This window comes from Salmo salar, chromosome 20 (assembly GCF_965601325.2).
Source record: "Salmo salar chromosome 20, fSalSal1, whole genome shotgun sequence".
Taxonomy (NCBI): Eukaryota; Metazoa; Chordata; class Actinopteri; order Salmoniformes; family Salmonidae; genus Salmo; species Salmo salar.
Genome location: NC_138310.1, coordinates 82,341,187 through 82,364,830, shown reverse-complemented (window position 1 = coordinate 82,364,830; position 23,644 = coordinate 82,341,187). Strand labels below are relative to the sequence as shown.

General features: G+C 48.1%; 1 protein-coding gene across 2 annotated transcripts; it reads left to right on the top strand.

Moving 5' to 3' along the window:
• Positions 1 to 260: 260 nt before the first annotated feature.
• Positions 261 to 21,509, top strand: LOC106581366 (F-BAR and double SH3 domains protein 2). 2 transcript variants are annotated; one of them, XM_082966771.1, is made up of 10 exons: positions 261 to 535; positions 643 to 747; positions 1,857 to 1,946; positions 5,139 to 5,273; positions 7,094 to 7,177; positions 9,472 to 9,649; positions 10,372 to 10,580; positions 18,816 to 18,990; positions 19,933 to 20,009; positions 20,136 to 21,509. In XM_082966771.1, the coding sequence occupies exons 1-10, from the start codon at positions 497 to 499 to the stop codon at positions 20,217 to 20,219; spliced, it is 1,176 nt and encodes a 391-aa protein (XP_082822897.1). In that variant the 5' UTR covers positions 261 to 496; the 3' UTR covers positions 20,220 to 21,509. The 2 variants fall into 2 exon arrangements, with proteins under 2 accessions (XP_082822897.1, XP_082822896.1); XM_082966770.1 differs by having other exon boundaries at positions 263 to 535; positions 1,857 to 2,015.
• Positions 21,510 to 23,644: the final 2,135 nt, after the last annotated feature.

Sequence of the window (23,644 nt, the reverse complement as noted above, 5' to 3'; positions counted from 1 at the left end):
GTAGCTGTGTCCAGGGGTACTTGGTGTGGTTGCTAGGTAGCTGTATCCGGGGGTACTTGGTGTGGTTGCTAGGTAGCTGTGTCCCGGGGTACTTGGTGTGGTTGCTAGGTAGCTGTGTCCAGGGGTACTTGGTGTGGTTGCTAGGTAGCTGTGTCCCGGGGTACTTGGTGTGGTTGCTAGGTAGCTGTGTCCCGGGGTACTTGGTGTGGTTGCTAGGTAGCTGTGTCCCGGGGTACTTGGTGTGGTTGCTAGGTAGCTGTATCCAGGTGTACTTGAGGTAGTGGAGTCTGTTTTTAGGATATCACATTCAATCATTTCCATGGTAACCGCTTGGGAGGAGGGTGTTGTGTTCCTCTTATCTCCATGGTAACTATGTGTGGTTGGGTGTGTGTGTGTGTGTGTGTGTGGGTGGTAGAGTCGTAAGTTGGAGACAGACACGGGGAGCCCGAGAGAGGAGCACAGTCTGAACAAGGAGGCCAGGAAGTGGGCAACCAGAATGGCCCGAGAACACAAGAACATCATCCACTACAAGAGAGTGAGTCCACACACATACTAGTTGTTGATGTTGGCTCAGATCATCTTTGAAAACCAGATTTGATTTTAGTCTGTGGTATTTAAGTGTGTGTGTGTGTCTGCCATTAGAGCCTGGAGGAATGTGAGACACTGGGAGTCCCTCAAACAGAGCAGGGCCGGCTTGATCTGGAGCTGAAGATAGAGGATACCAAAGAGAACATCCGCAAGGCTGAGGTGTGTGTTTGTAGGAAATAAGGTAGACCTATACCCCCCCCCCCCCCCCCCCCTTCTCCAAGTAGAGTTGTCTTTCCATCGATCCTGTCAGACTATGAATCAGATCAATCCATCTCCTCAGCTCTCCCTCATCCTCCTCAGCTCTCCCTCCTCCTCCTCAGCTCTCCCTCCTCCTCCTCAGCTCTCCCTCCTCCTCCTCAGCTCTCCCTCCTCACCTCACCCCCCTCCTCACCTTCCTTTTCTCTCTCATTCCTCTGTGATTTCCCTCTATCTGGCACCCCCTGCTGGCTGATATAGTCATCGCGCCCACAGACAGAGATGTGAAATGCACACCGCTATGGACCACTCTCTACCACCCCCCCTTTCTTCCCTCCCCTCTCTCCACCTCCCTCCCTCCCACTCCCTACCCCCTCTCTCCACCTCCTTCTCTCTACCCCCACTCTCTTCCCTCTCTCTACCCCCACTCTCTTCCCTCTCTCTACCCCCACTCTCTGCCCCCTCTCTCCACCTCCCTCACCCCCCCTCCACCTCCGTCACCCCCCCTCTATCCACCTCTCTACACCTCCCTCACCCACTCTCTCCCTGCCCCCATTATCTCCTGCTGTCTGTAGGTTAGGTTTAACTGGTCTGGGGGGAGGGGCAGAGCTAGGACAACCAATAGTATGTGTGGTGGGCGGGGTCAGAGCAGGAAGTGATAGTGTACATAAATAACTAACCACACTCTGCTTCCTGTTACTGATCAGACATTAAATAGCTTTTATCTCCATGGAAGTGTACTGTAATGAGTACATCTCCCTACACTTCCTGTTTACCTACATACTACTTACCTGGCAGGAAACCTTTCTAGACTTTGTTTGACTGTCTGGAGTTAGTCTGTCCTCCACTGCTGACCACAGTCACCATAGAGAGACTGACGGTCGCTGACGTGCTGCTCCACCCTAGACGTGATGATGATAACTGATATAACCTTCCACCATAGATGTTGGGCTGACAGGTGACCTGTGAGTGCTGATGGGATAGATTGAGTCCTCCAACGGCCCCTGTCAGTCGTATTGATTACCCAGCAGTGTATGTGTGTGTCCACGTGTGTAACCTCTCTCTCACTCTAGACAGTAAAGCTGAAGGCAGAGGCTCGTCTGGACCTGCTGAGACAGGTGGGCGTTGCCGTGGATACCTGGCTGAAGAGCGCCATGAACCAGGTGATGGAGGAGCTTGAGAATGAGCGCTGGGCTACACTAAACTACACTACCCACGATCCCTCACTCTCGGTGAGACACCTGCCCTCCCTCCCTCTCACTACACCACCGTCCCACACTTTGGAGGAAACTACCCACAATCCCTCACTCTACACTACACTCACTGAAATGCCTCTCTCCCACTACATGTCATCACCACAGACTGTTTCTTTACCACAGGGCAGCCAAGGCATGTGTGTGAGCTTCAGCACTTTGGTCCTGTGTGTGTGTGTTTGGGTGTATGTGTGTGTGTGTGTCTCAGCAGGACGTTGAGGTAAGCAGTCTCTGCTCATCTTCATCACTTAACATTCTGTTCACATGACACTGCAGCAACCACCAGAGAGAGAGAGGGGGGGGTGAAGACAGAGAGGAAGGAGGGAGAGAAAGAGAGGGGCGGTGAAGACAGAGAGGAAGGAGGGAGAGAGTGAGGGGGTGAAGACAGAGAGGAAGGAGGGAGAGAGAGTGGGGGGGTGAAGACAGAGGGGAAGGAGGGAGAGAGAGAGGGGTTGGTGAAGACAGGAGGGAGGGAGGAGGTGAGAAGGAAGAGAGAGGGGGAGAGTGATAATGGGAAGCTGAAACTAAAGGAAAGGAGGGTGAAGAGGGGGAGAAAGTGGATGATAGAAAGGTGACAGAATGAGTGCTCTGTTCCCTTGGCCCAGTGTTCATTTCACACCAGTCTGGTTTATCAGTGTGATGGAGAATGAAGTAGCTTTTCCTCAAGGTGATAACTACTAGTATACTATAGTACAATCCCTTCTGGCCTTCCCTGTAGCTCCGTTGGTAGAGCATGGTGTGTGCAACGCCAGGGTTGTGGGTTCGTTTCCCACGGGGTGCCAGCACAGGGGAAAAAAATGTATGAAATGTATGCATTCACTACTGTAAGTCGCTCTGGATAAGAGCGTCTGCTAAATGACTAAAATGTAATGATGATAACACCTGTTACATATTGATTTGTAAGAGCAGGAATTAGTAAGTAGAGCTATGTTTGCTTTTTGCTTGACAACATCAAGGTGTTTATACATTATTAAAAGCAGAATGGACTGTTTCGTTTTTAAGTCATCATTCCTGGGGCGGCAGGGTAGCTTAGTGCTTAGAGCGTTGGGCTAGTAACCGAAAGGTTTGCAAGTTCGAATCCTGACAAGGTACAAATCTGTCGTTCTGCCCCTGAACAAGGCAGTTAGGACAACTGTTCCTAGGCCATCATTGAAAATAAGAATTTGTTCTTAACTGACTTGCCTAGTTAAATAAAGGTAAAAAATAAATAAAAATCCAAGCTAAATCTCTGGGGTATGTGTGTCCCACTCGCGGGACACACTATGTGTGTCCCACTCGCGGGACACACTATTCAACAGCCAGTGAAATAGCAGGGCGGCATATTCAAAACAACAAAAATCTCATAATTCAAATTTCTCAAACATACAACTATTATATCCCATTTTAAAGATAAACTTCTCGTTAATCCAACCACATTGTCCGATTTTAAAAAGGCTTTACGGCGAAAGCATAACATTAGATTATGTTAGGACAGCTTCGAGACATGAAAAACCACACAGCCATTTTCCAAGCAAGGAGAGGCGTCACAAAGACCAGAAATACAGCTAAAATTAATCACTAACCTTTGATGATCTTCATCAGATGGCACTCATAGGACTTCATGTTACACAATACATGTATGTTTTGCTCGATAAAGTTCATATTTATATCCAAAAACCCTATTTTACATTGGCGTGTAATGTTCAGAAATGTTTTGCCTCCCAAAACGTCCGGTGAATGAGCACATCAATTTACAGAAATACTCATCATAAACGTTGATAAAATATTCAACAGTTATTCAAAGAATTATAAATGCACTTCTCCTTAATGCAACCGCTGTGTCAGATTTCCAAAAAGCTTTACGGCGAAAGCAAATTTTGCAATAATCTGAGTACAGCGCTCAGATATCAAAACAAGCCATACAGATACCCGCCATTTTGGAGTCAACAGAAATGACAAAAATTACATTATAAATATTCACTTACCTTTGATGGTCTTCATCAGAATGCACTCCCAGGAATCCCAGTTCCACAATAAATGTTTGTTTTGTTCAATAAAGTCCATCATTTATGTCCAAATACCTCCTTTTTGTTCGCGTGTTTAGTCCACTACTCCAAATGCAGGAAGCGTGCGCAAAATGTCACGACGAAAAGTCAAAAAAAGTTATATTTACGTTCGTAGAAACATGTCAAACGATGTATAGAATCAATCTTTAGGATGTTTTTATCATAAATCTTCCATAATATTCTAACCAGATGATTCCTTTGTCTTCAAAAAAGAAAAGGAACACAGCTAAATCTCACGGGAGTGCGCGCCACTGAGCTCATGTCATTTTCTCAGTCGTCTAATTCCAGGAGCTCTTATTCTCTCCCTATTCACAGTAGAAGCTTGAAACAATGTTCTAAAGACTGTTGACATCTAGTGGAAGCCTTAGGAAGTGCAAAATGAACCCTAAGTCACTGTATACTGTATAGGCAATCACTTGAAAAACTACAAACCTCAGATTTCCACACTTCCTGGTTGGATCTTTCTCAGGTTTTTGCCTGCCATATGAGTTCTGTTATACTCACAGACATCATTCAAACAGTTTTAGAAACTTCAGAGTGTTTTCTATCTAAATCTACTAATACTATGCATATCCTACCTTCTGAGCCTGAGTAGCAGGCAGTTTACTACGAGCACGCCTTTCATCCGGACGTCAAAATACTGCCCCCTACCCTAGAGAAGTTAACCTACATAAGAAGAGCAAACTCCTTCCTCTGCTTACAATAGGAGGAATATATATTCTGAACACCTGGTTGGGGACACACATACCACACACACACACATATGACTAAGCTTCCTATCGGGAATATAGTGAGTTTTGAAAACACAGACAGACCAAAATACACACGTGTTTTGTCCTGGTTGGGTTGCTGTGTCCTGTCCCAAGGGGGCGGGCCCATATGCCACCTGATCTCTCTGAGCCAATGAGGTTCCCTGAGGACAGACAGGTAGAGGAGGGGTCAGGACGTAAAGGTTTTACAGAGACACACTTCACATCACCTGACTCAGAAGGAGGAGAGAGGACCAGAGAGAACCACACTGGAGCGTTGGACCTAGCTCATTGTGATGTGTGTGTAGGGCCCAGTTGATCTGGAGCGGTCGGAGGGGGAGGAGTGTGAGGAGAACATGGAGGTGTTTGACGACAGCAGCTCCAGCCCCTCTGGGACTCTCAGGAACTACCCACTCACCTGCAAAGTCCTCTATTCATACAAGGTAATACACCCCCCTCTCCCCCTTTTTGCTCTCAGAACAGCCTCAATTTGTCGGGTCATGGACTCTACAAGGTGTCGAAAGCGTTCCACAGGGATGCTGGTCCAAGTTGACTCCAATGCTTCTCACAGTTGTGTCAAGTTGGCTGGATGTCCTTTGGGTGGTGGACCATTCTTGATACACACGGAAAACTGTTGAGTGTGAAAAACCCAGCAGCGTTGCAGTTCTTGACACAAACCGGTGCTCCTGACACCTACTACCATACCCTTTCAAAGGCACTTACAACTTCTCTCTTGCCCATTCACCCTCTGAATGACAGACATACACAATCAATGTTTCAATTGTCCCAGGTCTTAAAAATCCTTCTTTAACCTGTCTCCTCCCCTTCATCTACACGGATTAAAGTGGATTTAACAAGTGACATCAATAAGGGATCATAGGTTTCACCTGGTCTGTCCAGGTGAATCCTGTCATGAAAATATACTCAGTATATTTGCTTAGATATGCTAGATAATGTTTTTCCACAAACAGTCTTTATCTAGACAGATGATGTAGTAATATGTACATCAAGATGGTGTGTAAAAGAGCTGTGCAAGCTTTGTTGGCTCCACCCATCAGGGTCAGGTCAGGGTCAGGGGGCTCCACCCATCAGGGTCAGGGGGCTCCACCTATCAGGATCAGGCCAGGGTCAGGGGGCTCCACCCATCAGGGTCAGGGGCTCCACCCATCAGGGTCAGGTCAGGGTCAGGGGGCTCCACCCATCAGGGTCAGGGGCTCCACCCATCAAGGTCAGGGTCAGGGGGCTCCACCCATCAGGGTCAGGAGGCTCCACCCATCAGGGTCAGGGGGCTCCACCCATCAGGGTCAGGGGGCTCCACCTATCAGGATCAGGCCAGGGTCAGGGGGCTCCACCCATCAGGGTCAGGCCAGGGTCAGGTGGCTCCACCCATCAGGGTCAGGAGGCTCCACCCATCAGGGTCAGGGGGCTCCACCTATCAGGATCAGGCCAGGGTCAGGGGGCTCCACCCATCAGGGTCAGGCCAGGGTCAGGTGGCTCCACCCATCAGGGTCAGGAGGCTCCACCCATCAGGTTCAGGAGGCTCCACCCATCAGGGTCAGGGGGCTCCACCTATCAGGATCAGGCCAGGGTCAGGGGGCTCCACCCATCAGGGTCAGGCCAGGGTCAGGTGGCTCCACCCATCAGAGTCAGAGAGCCCCACCCATTAGATCAGGGTCAGGTGGCTCCACCCATCTGAACACTCGGCATGTAACATTAGAGCCATAAAATATCAGTTTGTATTGTCCATTGGTTAATACCTTCCTTTTCTCCTCTCCTCCTCTCCCTCTCTCTCTGTCTGTGTCTCTGTCTGTCTCTGTGTCTCTGTCTGTCTCTGAGTCTCTGTCTCTCTCTGTGTCTCTGTCTGTGTCTGTCTCTGTGTCTGTCTCTGTGTCTCTGTCTGTCTCTGTGTCTCTGTCTCTGTCTGTCTCTGTGTCTCTGTCTCTGTCTGTCTCTGTGTCTCTGTGTCTGTCTGTCTCTGTGTCTCTGTCTGTCTCTGTGTCTCTGTCTGTCTTTGTGTCTCTGTCTGTCTCTGTGTCTCTGTCTGTCTCTGTGTCTCTGTGTGTCTGTCTCTCTCTGTCTGTGTCTGTCTCTGTGTCTCTGTCTGTCTCTGTGTCTCTGTCTCTGTGTCTCTGTCTGTCTCTGTGTCTCTGTCTGTCTCTGTGTCTGTCTCTGTGTCTGTCTCTGTGTCTCTGTCTGTCTCTGTGTCTGTCTCTGTCTGTCTCTGTGTCTCTGTCTGTCTCTGTGTCTGTCTCTGTGTTTCTAGGCATCTCAGCCAGATGAGTTGAGTATAGAGGAGCATGAGATGTTGGAGGTGATAGAGGATGGAGACATGGAGGACTGGGTCAAGGTAACAACAATCAAATCAAAGTGTATTTGTCACATGCGCCGAATACAACAGGTGTAGACCTTACAGTGAAATGCTGAATACAACAGGTGTAGACCTTACAGTGAAATGCTGAATACAACAGGTGTAGACCTTACAGTGAAATGCTGAATACAACAGGTGTAGACCTTACAGTGAAATGCTGAATACAACAGGTGTAGACCTTACAGTGAAATGCTGAATACAACAGGTGTAGACCTTACAGTGAAATGCTGAATACAACAGGTGTAGACCTTACAGTGAAATGCTGAATACAACAGGTGTAGACCTTACAGTGAAATGCTGAATACAACAGGTGTAGACCTTACAGTGAAATGCTGAATACAACAGGTGTAGACCTTACAGTGAAATGCTGAATACAACAGGTGTAGACCTTACAGTGAAATGCTGAATACAACAGGTGTAGACCTTACAGTGAAATGCTGAATACAACAGGTGTAGACCTTACAGTGAAATGCTGAATACAACAGGTGTAGACCTTACAGTGAAATGCTGAATACATCAGGTGTAGACCTTACAGTGAAATGCTGAATACAACAGGTGTAGTAGACCTTACAGTGAAATGCTGAATACAACAGGTGTAGTAGACCTTACAGTGAAATGCTGAATACAACAGGTGTAGTAGACCTCACAGTGAAATGCTGAATACAACAGGTGTAGTAGACCTTACAGTGAAATGCTGAATACAACAGGTGTAGACCTTACAGTGAAATGCTGAATACAACAGGTGTAGACCTTACAGTGAAATGCTGAATACATCAGGTGTAGACCTTACAGTGAAATGCTGAATACAACAGGTGTAGACCTTACAGTGAAATGCTGAATACATCAGGTGTAGACCTTACAGTGAAATGCTGAATACAACAGGTGTAGACCTTACAGTGAAATGCTGAATACATCAGGTGTAGACCTTACAGTGAAATGCTGAATACAACAGGTGTAGACCTTACAGTGAAATGCTGAATACATCAGGTGTAGACCTTACAGTGAAATGCTGAATACAACAGGTGTAGACCTTACAGTGAAATGCTGAATACATCAGGTGTAGACCTTACAGTGAAATGCTGAATACAACAGGTGTAGACCTTACAGTGAAATGCTGAATACATCAGGTGTAGACCTTACAGTGAAATGCTGAATACATCAGGTGTAGACCTTACAGTGAAATGCTGAATACATCAGGTGTAGACCTTACAGTGAAATGCTGAATACATCAGGTGTAGACCTTACAGTGAAATGCTTACTTACAGGCTCTAACCAAGAGTGCAAAAAAGGTGTTAGGTGAATAATAGGTAAGTAAAGAAATAACAACAACAGTAAAAAGACAGTGAAACATAACAGTAGAGAGGCTATATACAGGCACCGGTTAGTCAGGCTGATTGAGGTAGTATGTACATGTAGATATGGTTAAAGTGACTATGCATATATGATGAACAGAGAGTAGCAGCAGCGTAAAAGAGGGGTTGGGGGGGGCACACAATGCAAATAGTCCAGGTAGCCATTTGATTACCTGTTCAGGAGTCTTATGGCTTGGGGGTAAAAACTGTTGAGAAGCCTTTTTGTCCTAGACTTGGCACTCCGGTACCGCTTGCCATGCGGTAGTAGAGAGAATAGTCTATGACTGGGGTGGCTGGAGTCTTTGACAATTTTTAGGGCCTTCCTCTGACACCGCCTGGTGTGGAGGTCCTGGATGGCAGGCAGCTTGGCCCCAGTGATGTACTGGGCCGTACGCACTACTCTCTGTAGTGCCTTGCGGTCAGAGGCCGAGCAGTTGCCGTACCAGGCAGTGATGCAACCAGTCAGGATGCTCTCGATGTTGCATCTGTAGAACCTTTTGAGGATCTCAGGACCCATGACAAATCTTTTTAGTTTCCTGAGGGGGAATAGGCTTTGTCGTGCCCTCTTCACGACTGTCTTGGTGTGTTTGGACCATTCTAGTTTGTTGTTGATGTGGACACCAAGGAACTTGAAGCTCTCAACCTGCTCCACCACAGCCCCGTCGATGGGAATGGTGGCGTGCTCGGTCCTCCTTTTCCTGTAGTCCACAATCATCTCCTTAGTCTTGTTTACGTTGAGGAATAGGTTGTTATTCTGGCACCACCCGGCCAGGTCTCTGACCTCCTCCCTATAGGCAGAGACTAAACACACAGCACTGCCTAATATAGTCCTCTTTCATTGGTTGACCAGGGCTGTCCTTTAACACAGAGCTCTGTAATTGGTTCATGTCTAACATCCTGTTGTGTGATTGGTTGTTTCAGGCGAGGAGTAAGACAGGGCTGATTGGCTACGTCCCAGAGAAGTATCTTCAGTTCCCCACCTCTAGCAGTCTACTGAGCATGCTCCAGTCTCTCGCTGCGCTGGACACACGCTCACACACCTCCTCCAACTCCACCGAGCCAGAGATACACACAGGCAGCATCAACGGAGACGCCAGCTGTAAGAACACACACACACATGTCCACCACTACACACACACATGTCCACCACTACACACACACATGTCCACCACTACACACACACATGTCCACCACTACACACACACGTACACCACTACACACACACATGTACACCACTACACACACATGTACACCACTACACACACACACATGTCCACCACTACACACACACATGTACACCACTACACACACACGTACACCACTACACACACACACATGTCCACCACTACACACACACATGTCCACCACTACACACACACACATGTCCACCACTACACACACACACATGTCCACCACTACACACACACACATGTCCACCACTACACACACATGTCCACCACTACACACACATGTCCACCACTACACACATATGTCCACCACTACACACACACATGTCCACCACTACACACACACATGTCCACCACTACACACACATGTCCACCACTACACACACATGTCCACCACTACACACACACATGTACACCACTACACACACATGCACAAAAACTAGGCAAATACAAACCCTCTCAAAGACTTCAGACACATTTCCAACTTGTTTGTCAGATCAAGACATTGATGGGGAGAAGAAAACAAAGATCTGAACCCAATGTGTGTTAATTAACTTCAATAGGTTCAAGCCTCATGGATTGTTCCAGAATTCAATAATAATCCTCCTCTCACTCTCCTCTCTCATCTCCCCAGTGAGTTTTGTGAGGGCGCTGTATGACTACGATGGTCAGGCGGATGAGGAGCTGTCCTTCCCAGAGGGGGCTGTCATCCGTCTGCTTAACAGAGACACCCAAACGGACGATGGCTTCTGGGAGGGAGAGTTCAACGGTCGAGTGGGAGTCTTCCCTTCTGTACTGGTGGAGGACCTCACGGAGAGCAGAGAGAACAGAGCAGACACACTGGTACACACACACACACACTGGTACACACACACACACACACACACACACACACACACACACACACACACTGGTACACACACACACACACACACACACACACACACTGGTACACGCACACACACACACTGGTACACACACACACTGGTACACACACACACACACACACACACACACACACACACACACACACACACACACACACACACACACACACACACACGCACACACTGGTACACACACACACACACACACACTGGTACACACACACACACACACACACTGGTACACACACACACACTGGTACACACACACACACACACACACTGGTACACACACACACACACACACACACTGGTACACACACACACACACTGGTACACACACACACACACACACACACACACTTGAACACACACTGGTACACACACACACACACACTGGTACACACACATACACACACACACACACACACACACACACACACACACACACACAGGTACACACACACAAATGCATGCACCCTAGTGCTGAGCGATTAATCAACATTCCGGTTATTTTTTATTTTTTTTAAACAACTAATTGACCGAAGTAGGTTAAATTATTTGAATTACATTTCCTTCAGTTCTTTGTTTCTGTGTGCTCAATGCACACATCGCACAGTTTGTCTAGCGATAAATCAGATCCCGCCGGGACTGTGCGACGTTGTCGTTTCCAACAGGACAGTATTCTATATATTGTGGCAAAGAAGGTTGTCGAGTGATAAATGGCAGATATGTGAGGGCAGAACTAATAAACGGGCTCTGCCCGATCACTAAAATGGCCACCCCGATCAGAACTACAGATCACAAAATGGCCGACTGCCAAAACTACAATTCCCAGAAGCAAGGGGAACCCTCAGAAGGTGGAGCCGACCCACAGATAAAAGGTCAAGAAAAACCAGGAAGAGAGAGAGAGGGCGGGATGGATCTATGAACCATACAGAAAGAGACAATCTACATTGGCTGGATTTACCGTGTACGAGCTGGACTGTTTTGGACTTACCTGTTGGCGTTTAGACCTGGACCTACCGAGAACCAGATTTGTGTACCGAACCCTGCTATCCTTGACCTTACCTGCGGCCTGGGTGGACCAGGACAGCGAAACAAACACACAGGTACTGTCATGTTCGAAAGAACTTTCATTCTGGGCTGACTTTGGTGACAGTTTCCCACTTAATTTGTGACAAACGCTCCTAACTTTGAAGAGGTTTGCCACACGTGGTGGAGAGTGTGGGCACTGGATTAACCATACCGCTGGTTAGGTAGGAAAAAAAATAAAAATAAAAAAAGTTTAGTTAGCACTCCAAAGGGGAGTCAGGTTTTTTTTTGGGGGGGGGGGGGGCTTTGTTTGGTTAGGACAGTTTTTTTCAGGAAAATGAGTATGGAGGGAGCCATACAGGCCCTGTTACAAGCGGCGGCAGCCCAACAAGAGGCAACTAGAGCTCAACAAATAGCTCATGCAATGCGAATGTATCAGGACACGTTACAGGTCCAGTACCGCACCAACCAGCTGCTCAGAGAAGAGCAAGAGAGAAACACCCGGGAGTTAAGAGAAGGCCTAAAGGGGCTAGCGGACTAAATTGGGGCTCAGTTACCAGCTGCAAATACCCAAAGGTGGGCCAATCATTTTCTTCAAAAAATGACAGCGCAGGATGATGTGGAAGCATGTCTTACCACCGTCGAAAGGACGGCAGAGAGGGAGAAGTGGCCGAAAGAAGAATGGGCAGGGCTTCTGGCACCATACCTGGCAGGGGACGCTCAAAAAGCATATTTCGACCTGGAGTTGAAGGATGCACAGGATTACGATAAACTCAAGGGAGAGATTCTGACTAGACTGGGAGTGACCGATACCGTGAGGGCATACCGCTTCCACCAGTGGTCCTACAGACCGGGACAACCCCCCCGAACACAGATGTTCGACTTGATTCCCCTGGCACGGAAATGTTTGCGACCGGAGACCCGTTCGTCCGCCGAGGTCGTCGAGACCATCGTACTCAACCAGTTTCAGCGAGGTCTACCCCTAGAAGTACGACGATGGGTTGGCCAGAACGAGGTACTTTCCGCCGACCATCTCGTGGGCCTGGTTGAACGGTATTGTACGGCAGGAACAGCTGAGCAGGCGCAGGAGGAAAGATTCCCATTCCCCAGGCCTGGGCGAACCAGCAGACAGGGTAAGACTGTCCCAACAGGTGGAGGGGGAGGAGAGCAGCGTGGGGCCATGAGGAAAGAATCAGAATCGGGCCGAGACACTAAGGGAAAAACCGGAAACCGGGACTGGGGGTCGAGGAGGTCTCCCCCCCGGAACCCTATTATCTGTTACAATTGTAATCGACCGGGACATATTGCAGCCTACTGCCCTATTAAAGAAGAGCCAATGCAATGTAACCTCGGTGAAAAAGATGAGATATGGTATGCATGTCCCGTGGTAACCACTGTACTTGAAAGATCAAGAAACAAACATATGTGCAGGGTGAAGGTTGAAGGGAAGGAGGTTGAAGCACTACTGGATTCCGGCAGAATGCTAACCCTGGTCGTTGCAAACCTAGTGCCGACGCATAAACTGGATACAAGTCAGGATATCAGTGTTACGTGCATTCATGGGGATACCCGTCTGTACCCCACAGCATTAGTGAGCATACAAACAGAGGACGGTCTGCTGGATTATGAGGTCGGCGTGGTCCCAAAGATGCCATATGATGTAATATTGGGTAGATACTTTCCTAACTTTGCGAAGTTAGGTCAAAAGAACGGCATATTTGAGAAGCCAACAACCCTGACCAAGCAGGAAGAAGCATGGGGCCTTCAACCAAGGCCAAGAAAAGAGGTCTCCCAGGGGCCAACCTCACAGGTACTAGTAGGGGAGGATGAGGATGAAGTGGCAAACCTCGTTGATAATGAACAGCCCAGTACTAGTGGGGCTGGGGTCGATCTGAATCCAGAGGACGACTATCTAGAACCAGCAGACCTGGCAGGGTCCATGACTAATTTCGGGACGGCCCAACACCAGGATCCAACCCTGCAGCAAGCCAGAGCAGACGTGCAGGTCGTAGATGGTACTCCCATAAATGATGGGATGATGCCTAATAGTTTTCCCCACTTCATCATGAAAAATGGTTTGATGTACAGAGTCTCAAAAATAGGGCTTGATGTGGTGGAACAGTTGTTGGTCCCCACCCGGTACAGGAAGACAGTACTGGATCTAGCTCATGGGCACATTCTGGGTGGACACCTTGGTATCGATAAAACCCAAGACCGGATTGTAAGGAGGTTTTACTGGCCAGGAATTCAGGCTGAAGTGGCTCGGCATTGTGGAGAGTGCCCGGAGTGCCAGGTAACAGCTCCCCGACCAGCGTTTAGAAGCCCGTTAGTGCCACTCCCCATAATCGAAACGCCATTTGAGAGGATAGCGATGGACATAGTGGACCCACTACCCAAATCTGCCAGAGGGCACCAATACATTCTGGTCATTCTAGATTATGCCACTCGCTACCCAGAAGCCATTCCCCTTCGGACAATGGCTTCCAAAAATATCGCCAAGGAACTAGTGCTATTGTTCACCAGGGTTGGGGTCCCAAAGGAGATCCTTACTGACCAGGGGACCCCCTTTATGTCCCGCCTTATGGCGGACCTTTGTAAATTGTGGCAGGTGAAACAGTTGAGGACATCGGTTTACCATCCACAGACGGACGGGCTGGTTGAGAGATTCAACCGGACCCTGAAGTCAATGCTCAGGAAGGTAATCGACAAGGATGGGAAAACTGGGATTGCATGTTGCCATATCTGATGTTTGCCATTAGAGAGGTTCCTGAAGCCTCGCTGGGGTTTTCTCCCTTTGAGCTGGTATATGGGAGGCACCCCCGGGGAATCTTAGACATCGCCCGGGAAACCTGGGAACACCAATCCACCCCGTATACTAGTGTCATAGAGCACGTCACGGCAATGCAAAACAGGATAGCCACAGTCATGCCCATCGTCAGAGAGCACATGAGACAAGCACAAGAGCACCACAACTATCTTATAACCGGCAGGCTACCCTGAGGGAATTTCAACCGGGAGATAAGGTGTTAGTGCTGATCCCCACGGTAGAGTGCAAACTACTAGCCACATGGAAAGGACCATATGAAGTACTGGAGAGAATAGGAGAAGTTAATTATCGGATCCGACAGCCAGGTCGACGGCCCCAGGAACAGATCTATCACATAAACCTGTTAAAAGCATGGAGAGAGAGAGAAACACTAATGGTCACGTACCCCACACACACTCAGGAGACAGCTGAAGTAAATATTTCACCTACTTTGTCCCCAGCACAAGTACAGGAAGTAAAGACCCTGATCCAGAAAAACAGAGATGTGTTTTCAGAAGTACCCGGCCGAACTGAGGTTACAGCTCATGATATCGTTTCCCTACCCGGGAGAAAAGTGAGCATGAGGCCATATCGGGTACCCGAGGCTCGACAGGCAGCGATTAGAGCAGAGACGGAGAAAATGTTGACAGCTGGAGTGATCGAAGAGTCACATAGTGAGTGGTCTAGCCCAATTGTGATGGTCTCCAAGCCCGATGGGTCTTTGCGGTTCTGTAACGACTTTCGGAAGGTAAATGAAATCTCCAAGTTTGATGCCTACCCCATGCCCAGAGTAGACGAACTACTGGAGAAAATTGGTAAAGCTCGGTACATTACGACCCTGGACCTGACAAAAGGGTACTGGCAAATTCCTCTGACCCCCAGGGCCAAAGAAAAGACAGCCTTTGCAACCCCTGACGATTTGTTTCAATACACCGTCATGCCATTCGGCCTACACGGGGCCCCAGCCACCTTTCAACGGCTCATGGACAAGGTCCTAAAACCGCACCAAACATACGCCGCAGCTTATTTAGATGACATGGGGATCTACAGCCCAGATTGGGAATCCCACTTACCCCGGGTACAGGCGGTGTTAGACGCCCTTAGAAAGGCAGGGCTCACGGCGAACCCTGCCAAGTGTTATGTGGGGTTAGAGGAAACGGAGTATCTGGGATACACAGTGGGAAGAGGATTAATCAAACCCCAACGTAAGAAGGTGGAGGCAATTAGAGAATGGCCAAAACCAGTAAATAAGAAGCAGGATCGAGCCTTCCTAGGGCTGACCGGGTACTACCGGAAGTTCATCCCAAGTTATGCCACAGTGGCCGCCCCACTCACCGACATGACTAGAGCCAGAGGGCCAAACATGGTCAAGTGGGATGAAAGGGCCACCAAAGCATTTAGGACATTACAGGAGGCCCTCTGCTGTAATCCAGTGCTGGTGGTACCAGATTTTGAGAGAGAGTTTGTGGTTCAGACGGATGCTTCAGAGGTCGGCTTGGGAGCAGTGCTGTCCCAAGAGGTAGAAGGGGTGGAACACCCCATCCTGTTTTTAAGCAGGAAGCTGGAACCACGGGAAACCAACTACTCAGTTGTTGAGAAAGAGGCGCTGGCAGTAAAGTGGGCTATGGAAAGCCTGAAATACTACCTGCTGGGGCGCCACTTCACCCTCATCAGTGACCATGCACCACTCACCTGGATGTATAGGGCTAAAGAGAAGAACGCTCGGGTGATGCGGTGGTTTTTGAGTCTCCAACCGTTTCACTTTGACTTGAAACACAGAGCAGGAAAGGAAATGGGAAATGTGGATGGGTTATCCCGCATGCACGCATATTTTGCTGCGGTAGCCCGACCTAGGGGGTCGGATCTAGGGGGGGAGATGTGTGGCAAAGAAGGGGGTCGAGTGATAAATGGCAGATATGTGAGGGCAGAACTAATAAACGGGCTTTGCCCGATCACTAAAATGGCCACCCCGATCAGAACTACAGATCACAAAATGGCCGACTGCCAAAACTACAATTCCCAGAAGCAAGGGGAACCCTCAGAAGGTGGAGCCGACCCACAGATAAAAGGTCAAGAAAAACCAGGAAGAGAGAGAGAGGGCGGGATGGATCTATGAACCATACAGAAAGAGACAATCTACATTGGCTGGATTTACCGTGTACGAGCTGGACTGTTTTGGACTTACCTGTTGGCGTTTAGACCTGGACCTACCGAGAACCAGATTTGTGTACCGAACCCTGCTATCCTTGACCTTACCTGCGGCCTGGGTGGACCAGGACAGCGAAACAAACACACAGGTACTGTCATGTTCGAAAGAACTTTCATTCTGGGCTGACTTTGGTGACAGTTTCCCACTTAATTTGTGACAAACGCTCCTAACTTTGAAGAGGTTTGCCACAATATTTTAGCACTATAATGAGTGTAATCCATTGCAGAGGTAGAGTTCTGGTCTGTGTTTTATTTTACACCTGCTACCGAGGAGGCAGGAGAATGTTCCAGCTGCCGGAGGTATCTCTGCTGGACAATACACAAAGGGATTGATAGTTGGTATTCAGCAGTCATAAAAGTATACCTTATTTACAATTGAGTTATTTAGCAGACGCTGTTTTACAGTAGTGAGTGGATACATTTTCATTTGTTCTGGTCCCCCGGGGGAATCGAACCCACTTTGAAGAACTACTAAATTAGTGATTTTGTCAGACAGCATATGCAGCAGCTCAAAAAAGATCAGATGATGACTTGGAATGAAATAATAAAGTTATCAAATAAACGAATGTAATATACACAACAACGGACATATTTTATTAAAGTAAAGTCATGTGAATAAATTATGGTTATATCTTATATCTAGTCTCATATCTCCCTCTCTAACTTTAATTAAGCATCAGCTGTCAGAGCAGCTTACCGATCACTGTACCTGTACACAGCCAATCTGTAAATAGCCCACCCAACTACCTCATCCCCATATTATTACTTACCCTCTTGCTCTTTTGCACCCCAGTATCTCTACTTGCACATCATCATCTGCACATCTATCACTCCTGTGTTAATGCTAAATTGTAATTATTTCGCCTCCCTACTCTTCTACATTTGCACAAACTGTACATAGATCTTTCTATTGTGTTATTGACTGTACGTTTGTTTATGTGTAACTCTGTGTTGTTGTTTATGTCGCACTGCTTTGCTTTATCTTGGCCAGGTCACAGTTGTAAATGAGAACTTGTCCTCAACTGGCCTACCTGGTTAAATAAAGGTGAAATAAAAGTAAAATAAATGCTTAATGAGTGATTAGCAGTAATGGACAGTCACTACCATCGTGGGACTTGTATTCATTATTTTATTCTGTGTTGTTACAGCATTCAACCCCAAAATGACCTACATCGAAAACCGAATCCATCGAACCGACTTCACTAATGCACACATACGCACAGCTGTATATTTGGGTCCATGATGAAACATGGCGTCCAGTAATGTCTGTCTGTTATGTGTAGTTAGTTCTGTGATTGGTTTAGGAGTGGTCCTATCCTTCCTGGAGGGTAGCAGTAGCTGTTTACTGTAGATAACCGTGTGTTTAGATCTACTTCAACCCTCTGAGAATAACAGCTCTGTTATCTTGGTTTGGCCTGAAAGGTATGTCTCCTGGCTATCTTCCCAATGCCAGGGTTGTGGGTTCGATTCCCACACGGGAACAGTATGAAAAATATATGCACTCACTACTGTAAGTCTCTCTGGATAAGAGTGTCTGCTAAATGACTCACTACTGTAAGTCTCTCTGGTTAAGAATGTCTGCTAAATGACTCACTACTGTAAGTCTCTCTGGATAAGAGTGTCTGCTAAATGACTCACTACTCTAAGTCTCTCTGGTTAAGAGTGTCTGCTAAATGACTCACTACTCTAAGTCTCTCTGGTTAAGAGTGTCTGCTAAATGACTCACTACTGTAAGTCTCTCTGGTTAAGAGTGTCTGCTAAATGACTCACTACTGTAAGTCTGTCTGGATAAGAGTGTCTGCTAAATGACTCACTACTACAGATTGAAACCACTGGGAAGGATCTTGTTTATCAACTCAACATTCATGAATCTCATTAGAAAACAGTCTAGGACTTGGTATATAACTGCCATAGTTTTTTTAAATATGATCATCATTGTTTTAAAACCATTACTTAATGGACAACATTAAAGTGTCTGCTAAATGACTCACATGTAAATGTACAAAATGATTGGAAGGACCAGTGATATTGATAGTGTTTTCAATGATTATGAATAAGTCACAATATGCAGAATCTGTGAAAGATGATTGACATTGTCCTCCAACCCCCAATTTTGACTTTGTTTCCCTCCTCTGTCTCTTCCAGATCTCTCCATCTTCGAGGCTGCCCTCCTCGTTGCCCCCCCTCCCTCTGTATGACCAGCCCCCCTGCAGCCCCTACGCCACCCCAGACACCCCTACCCCTCCGCCCCTCCCTCGATCACCCTCTGTCAATGGGGAACACAAGCCACCTCCCACAACGTACAAGGGACCCACTCACAGTAAGAGAGTGACCAAAGCTGGGTTTATAGTTCTTACACATGTAAGGGACCCACTCACAGTAAGAGAGTGACCAAAGCTGGGTTTATAGGTCTTACACATGTAAGGGACCCACTCACAGTAAGAGACTGAACAAAGCTGGGTTTATAGTTCTTACACATGTAAGGGACCCACTCACAGTAAGAGAGTGAACAAAGCTGGGTTTATAGGTCTTACACATGTAAGGGACCCACTCACAGTAAGAGAGTGACCAAAGCTGGGTTTATAGTTCTTGCACATGTAAGGGACCCACTCACAGTAAGAGAGTGAACAAAGCTGGGTTTATAGGTCTTACACATGTAAGGGACCCACTCACAGTAAGAGAGTGACCAAAGCTGGGTTTATAGTTCTTACACATGTAAGGGACCCACTCACAGTAAGAGAGTGACCAAAGCTGGGTTGATAGTTCTTACACATGTAAGGGACCCACTCACAGTAAGAGAGTGAACAAAGCTGGGTTTATAGTTCTTACACATGTAAGGGACCCACTCACAGTAAGAGAGTGACCAAAGCTGGGTTTATAGTTCTTACACATGTAAGGGACCCACTCACAGTAAGAGAACGACTGTAAATATTACACTTACAAAAGTTCCAAAAGAATAAAGACATTTCAAATGTCATGTCTTTATACAGTGTTGTAACGATGTGCAAATAAACATAAATATGGGTTGTATTTACAATGGTGTTTGTTCTTCACTGGTTGACCTTTTCTTTGTCTCTCTCTCTGTCTCGCTCTCTCTGTCACTCTCTGTCTCTCTCTGTCTCTCTCTCTTTCTCTCTCTCTGTCTTCCTCTCTGTCTTCCTCTCTGTCTTCCTCTCTGTCTCTTTCTCTGTCTCTGTCTCTGTCTCTCTCTCTCTCTCTCTCTCTCTCTCTCTCTCTCTCTCTCTCTCTCTCTCTCTCTCAGATCATAGTCCAGTGTCTCCAGAGTTCTCCCAGCCCTCCCGGTTCACTCCCGACGGAGGCATGAGCAAAATACGACCTGTAAGCCACCCCAAAACCGCAGCCTAGATCAAGCCCAGTATTGAGAGAAGCAGTGTGAATTTAAAATCATTGAGGCAACAGTGCTGCATGTGTGTTAAATGACCCTCCCCCTCTCTCCCCTCATAGGTCCGTGCAGCACCTCCGCCCCCCAAGCAGAAACCTCGCAAACAGACAGAGAAGACTGAGGAGGTGGAGATCACACTGGTGTGACAGACAGACAGAAGACTGAGGAGGTGGAGATCACACTGGTGTGACAGACAGAAGACTGAGGAGGTGGAGATCACACTGGTGTGACAGACAGACAGAGAAGACTGAGGAGGTGGAGATCACACTGGTGTGACAGACAGACAGAGAAGACTGAGGAGGTGGAGATCACACTGGTGTGACAGACAGACAGAGAAGACTGAGGAGGTGGAGATCACACTGGTGTGACAGACAGACAGAGAAGACTGAGGAGGTGGAGATCACACTGGTGTGACAGACAGACAGAGAAGACTGAGGAGGTGGAGATCACACTGGTGTGACAGACAGACAGAGAAGACTGAGGAGGTGGAGATCACACTGGTGTGACAGACAGACAGAGAAGACTGAGGAGGTGGAGATCACACTGGTGTGACAGACAGACAGAAGACTGAGGAGGTGGAGATCACACTGGTGTGACAGACAGACAGAGAAGACTGAGGAGGTGGAGATCACACTGGTGTGACAGACAGACAGAGAAGACTGAGGAGGTGGAGATCACACTGGTGTGACAGACAGACAGAGAAGACTGAGGAGGTGGAGATCACACTGGTGTGACAGACAGACAGAAGACTGAGGAGGTGGAGATCACACTGGTGTGACAGACAGACAGAAGACTGAGGAGGTGGAGATCACACTGGTGTGACAGACAGACAGAGAAGACTGAGGAGGTGGAGATCACACTGGTGTGACAGACAGACAGAGAAGACTGAGGAGGTGGAGATCACACTGGTGTGACAGAGGGACAGCAGAGCACAGACCAGGATGACTGAACTTTGAACTGGGCTTCACCTCTAAGCTTTGAACCCTGGAACTCCCCTTCACTCCCCCCTACCTCCCTCCACTGGGAAGAAACATGGTTCTGTCTCCAAGCAACAAGGAGCAGAAGCCCCTCCATCCCTCCTCACCCCTCCTCTTCCTCTGTGTCAGACTTTCTGTCTGTTGCCTTAACTTTTCTCTCATCTGGCAGCCATTGTGAATGAAAGGAATTCAACGGGAGGAGGAGGAAAAGGAGAAATGCTGAGGTGGAGAGTTGCAATGAGTTTTATCTGCTATGTGAGCAGTTTCCCCTGTCCTTGCCATATATAGTCATATCATACGTATTTAATGTGTGTTAGTACAGTACATTACTGTTGTCATAGCAATGTTCTGAATTATGCACAACGTTTCATATTAGCCTAACCCGCTGAATGGAGTATCTATTTTTCTATGTAGTAGAAGTTTATCCATCTGTCAACCTGGAAGAGCATGGTACATGCAGTTAAAGAGAGAGGGGGGAGATGGGGAGAGAGAGAGGGGGGAGATGGAGGGGGGAGAGAGAGAGAGGGGGGAGATGGAGATGGGGAGAGAGAGAGGGGGAGATGGGGAGAGAGAGAGAGGGAGAGATATAGAGAGGGGTGAAATGGAGAGAGGGGGGAGAGAGAGGGGGAGATGGGGAGAGAGAGGGGGGAGATGGAGAGAGAGGGGGAGATGGGGAGAGAGAGAGGGGGAGAGATATAGAGAGGGGTGAAATGGAGAGAGGGGGGAGAGAGAGGGGGAGATGGGGGGAGATGGAGAGAGGGGGGAGACAGAGGGGGAGATGGGGAGAGAGGGGGGGGAGAGATATAGAGAGGGGTGAAATGGAGAGAGAGGGGGAGAGATATAGAGAGGGGTGAAATGGGGAGATGGAGAGAGGGGGGAGAGATGGAGATGGAGAGAGAGAGGGGGGAGATGGGGAGCTGGAGAGGGAGAGAGATGGGGAGCTGGAGAGAGAGGGAGGGGGAGCTGGAGCTGGAGAGAGAGGGAGGGGGAGCTGGAGAGAGAGGGAGGGGGAGCTAGAGAGAGAGGGATGGGGAGCTAGAGAGAGGGGGAGAGATGGGGAGCTAGAGAGAGGGGGAGAGATGGGGAGCTGGAGAGAGAGGGGGAGATGGGGAGCTGGAGAGAGAGGGGGAGATGGGGAGCTGGAGAGAGAGGGAGAGGGGAGATGGAGAGGGAGGGAGAGGGGAGATGGAGAGAGGGGGCTGGATCCTCCCTGAATGTTCTCTAACACCTCCCTCCATCTCTCTCTCCTTCTCTTTTTTCTCAAACAGCCAGTTCTGTCTATTTGCAGTTTGACACACACACACACACGTCTTCTTCGCTTCAGTCTCTGATGAACAGCGTGTGTTTGTATCACTAATATTTAGTGAATTGGAAGCGCAGTGCAGAGGAGACAGTGGACGTGCTGTAAGAGATGGGGTTAAATGTTTGGTGTTGTTCAGCTCTGGCTGTACCCTCTGTCAGGCTTCTGTTTATCCTTCAGATACCTGCTCATCTTTCTCTCTGCTCTATCACTGCTGGAGTCTGACTGAGTGGGATGTTTTAGGTTGAGTGAGTGGGATGTTTTAGGTTGAGTGGGTGGGATGTTTTAGGTTGAGTGGGTGGGATGTTTTAGGTTGAGTGGGTGGGATGTTTTAGGTTGAGTGGGTGGGATGTTTTAGGTTGAGTGGGTGGGATGTTTTAGGTTGAGTGGGTGGGATGTTTTAGGTTGAGTGGGTGGGATGTTTTAGGTTGAGTGGGTGGGATGTTTTAGGTTGAGTGGGTGGGATGTTTTAGGTTGAGTGGGTGGGATGTTTTAGGTTGACTGAGTGGGATGTTTTAGGTTGAGTGGGTGGGATGTTTTAGGTTGAGTGGGTGGGATGTTTTAGGTTGAGTGGGTGGGATGTTTTAGGTTGACTGGGTGGGATGTTTTAGGTTGACTGGGTGGGATGTTTTAGGTTGACTGGGTGGGATGTTTTAGGTTGACTGAGTGGGATGTTTTAGGTTGAGTGGGTGGGATGTTTTAGGTTGAGTGGGTGGGATGTTTTAGGTTGAGTGGGTGGAATGTTTTAGGTTGACTGAGTGGGATGTTTTAGGTTGACTGGGTGGGATGTTTTAGGTTGACTGGGTGGGATGTTTTAGGTTGACTGGGTGGGATGTTTTAGGTTGACTGAGTGGGATGTTTTAGGTTGACTGAGTGGGATGTTTTAGGTTGAGTGGGTGGGATGTTTTAGGTTGAGTGGGTGGGATGTTTTAGGTTGAGTGGGTGGGATGTTTTAGGTTGAGTGAGTGGGATGTTTTAGGTTGAGTGGGTGGGATGTTTTAGGTTGAGTGGGTGGGATGTTTTAGGTTGACTGGGTGGGGAGACTGTATTTAATCGACTGAATGAACGAACCCAGAGGTCCACCCGAAAAGAAGGGAGTAGAAGACAACATCACCACAGAGGACAACGTAACCAGAGGAGATGGACAACGTAACCAGAGGAGATGGACCACAGAGGACAACGTAACCAGAGGAGATGGACAACGTAACCAGAGGAGATGGACAACGTAACCAGAGGAGATGGACAACGTAACCAGAGGAGATGGACAACGTAACCAGAGGAGATGGACAACGTA

Excerpts from the sequence above, each read along its gene's own strand:
- LOC106581366 (XM_082966770.1), top strand. The coding sequence starts at position 497 with ATGGCCCGAGAACACAAGAACATCATCCACTACAAGAGA. Across the intron at positions 2,016-5,138 it reads CCCACGATCCCTCACTCTCG|GGCCCAGTTGATCTGGAGCG; the intron begins GTGAGACACCTG and ends ATGTGTGTGTAG. Across the intron at positions 18,991-19,932 it reads GTACAAGGGACCCACTCACA|ATCATAGTCCAGTGTCTCCA; the intron begins GTAAGAGAGTGA and ends TCTCTCTCTCAG.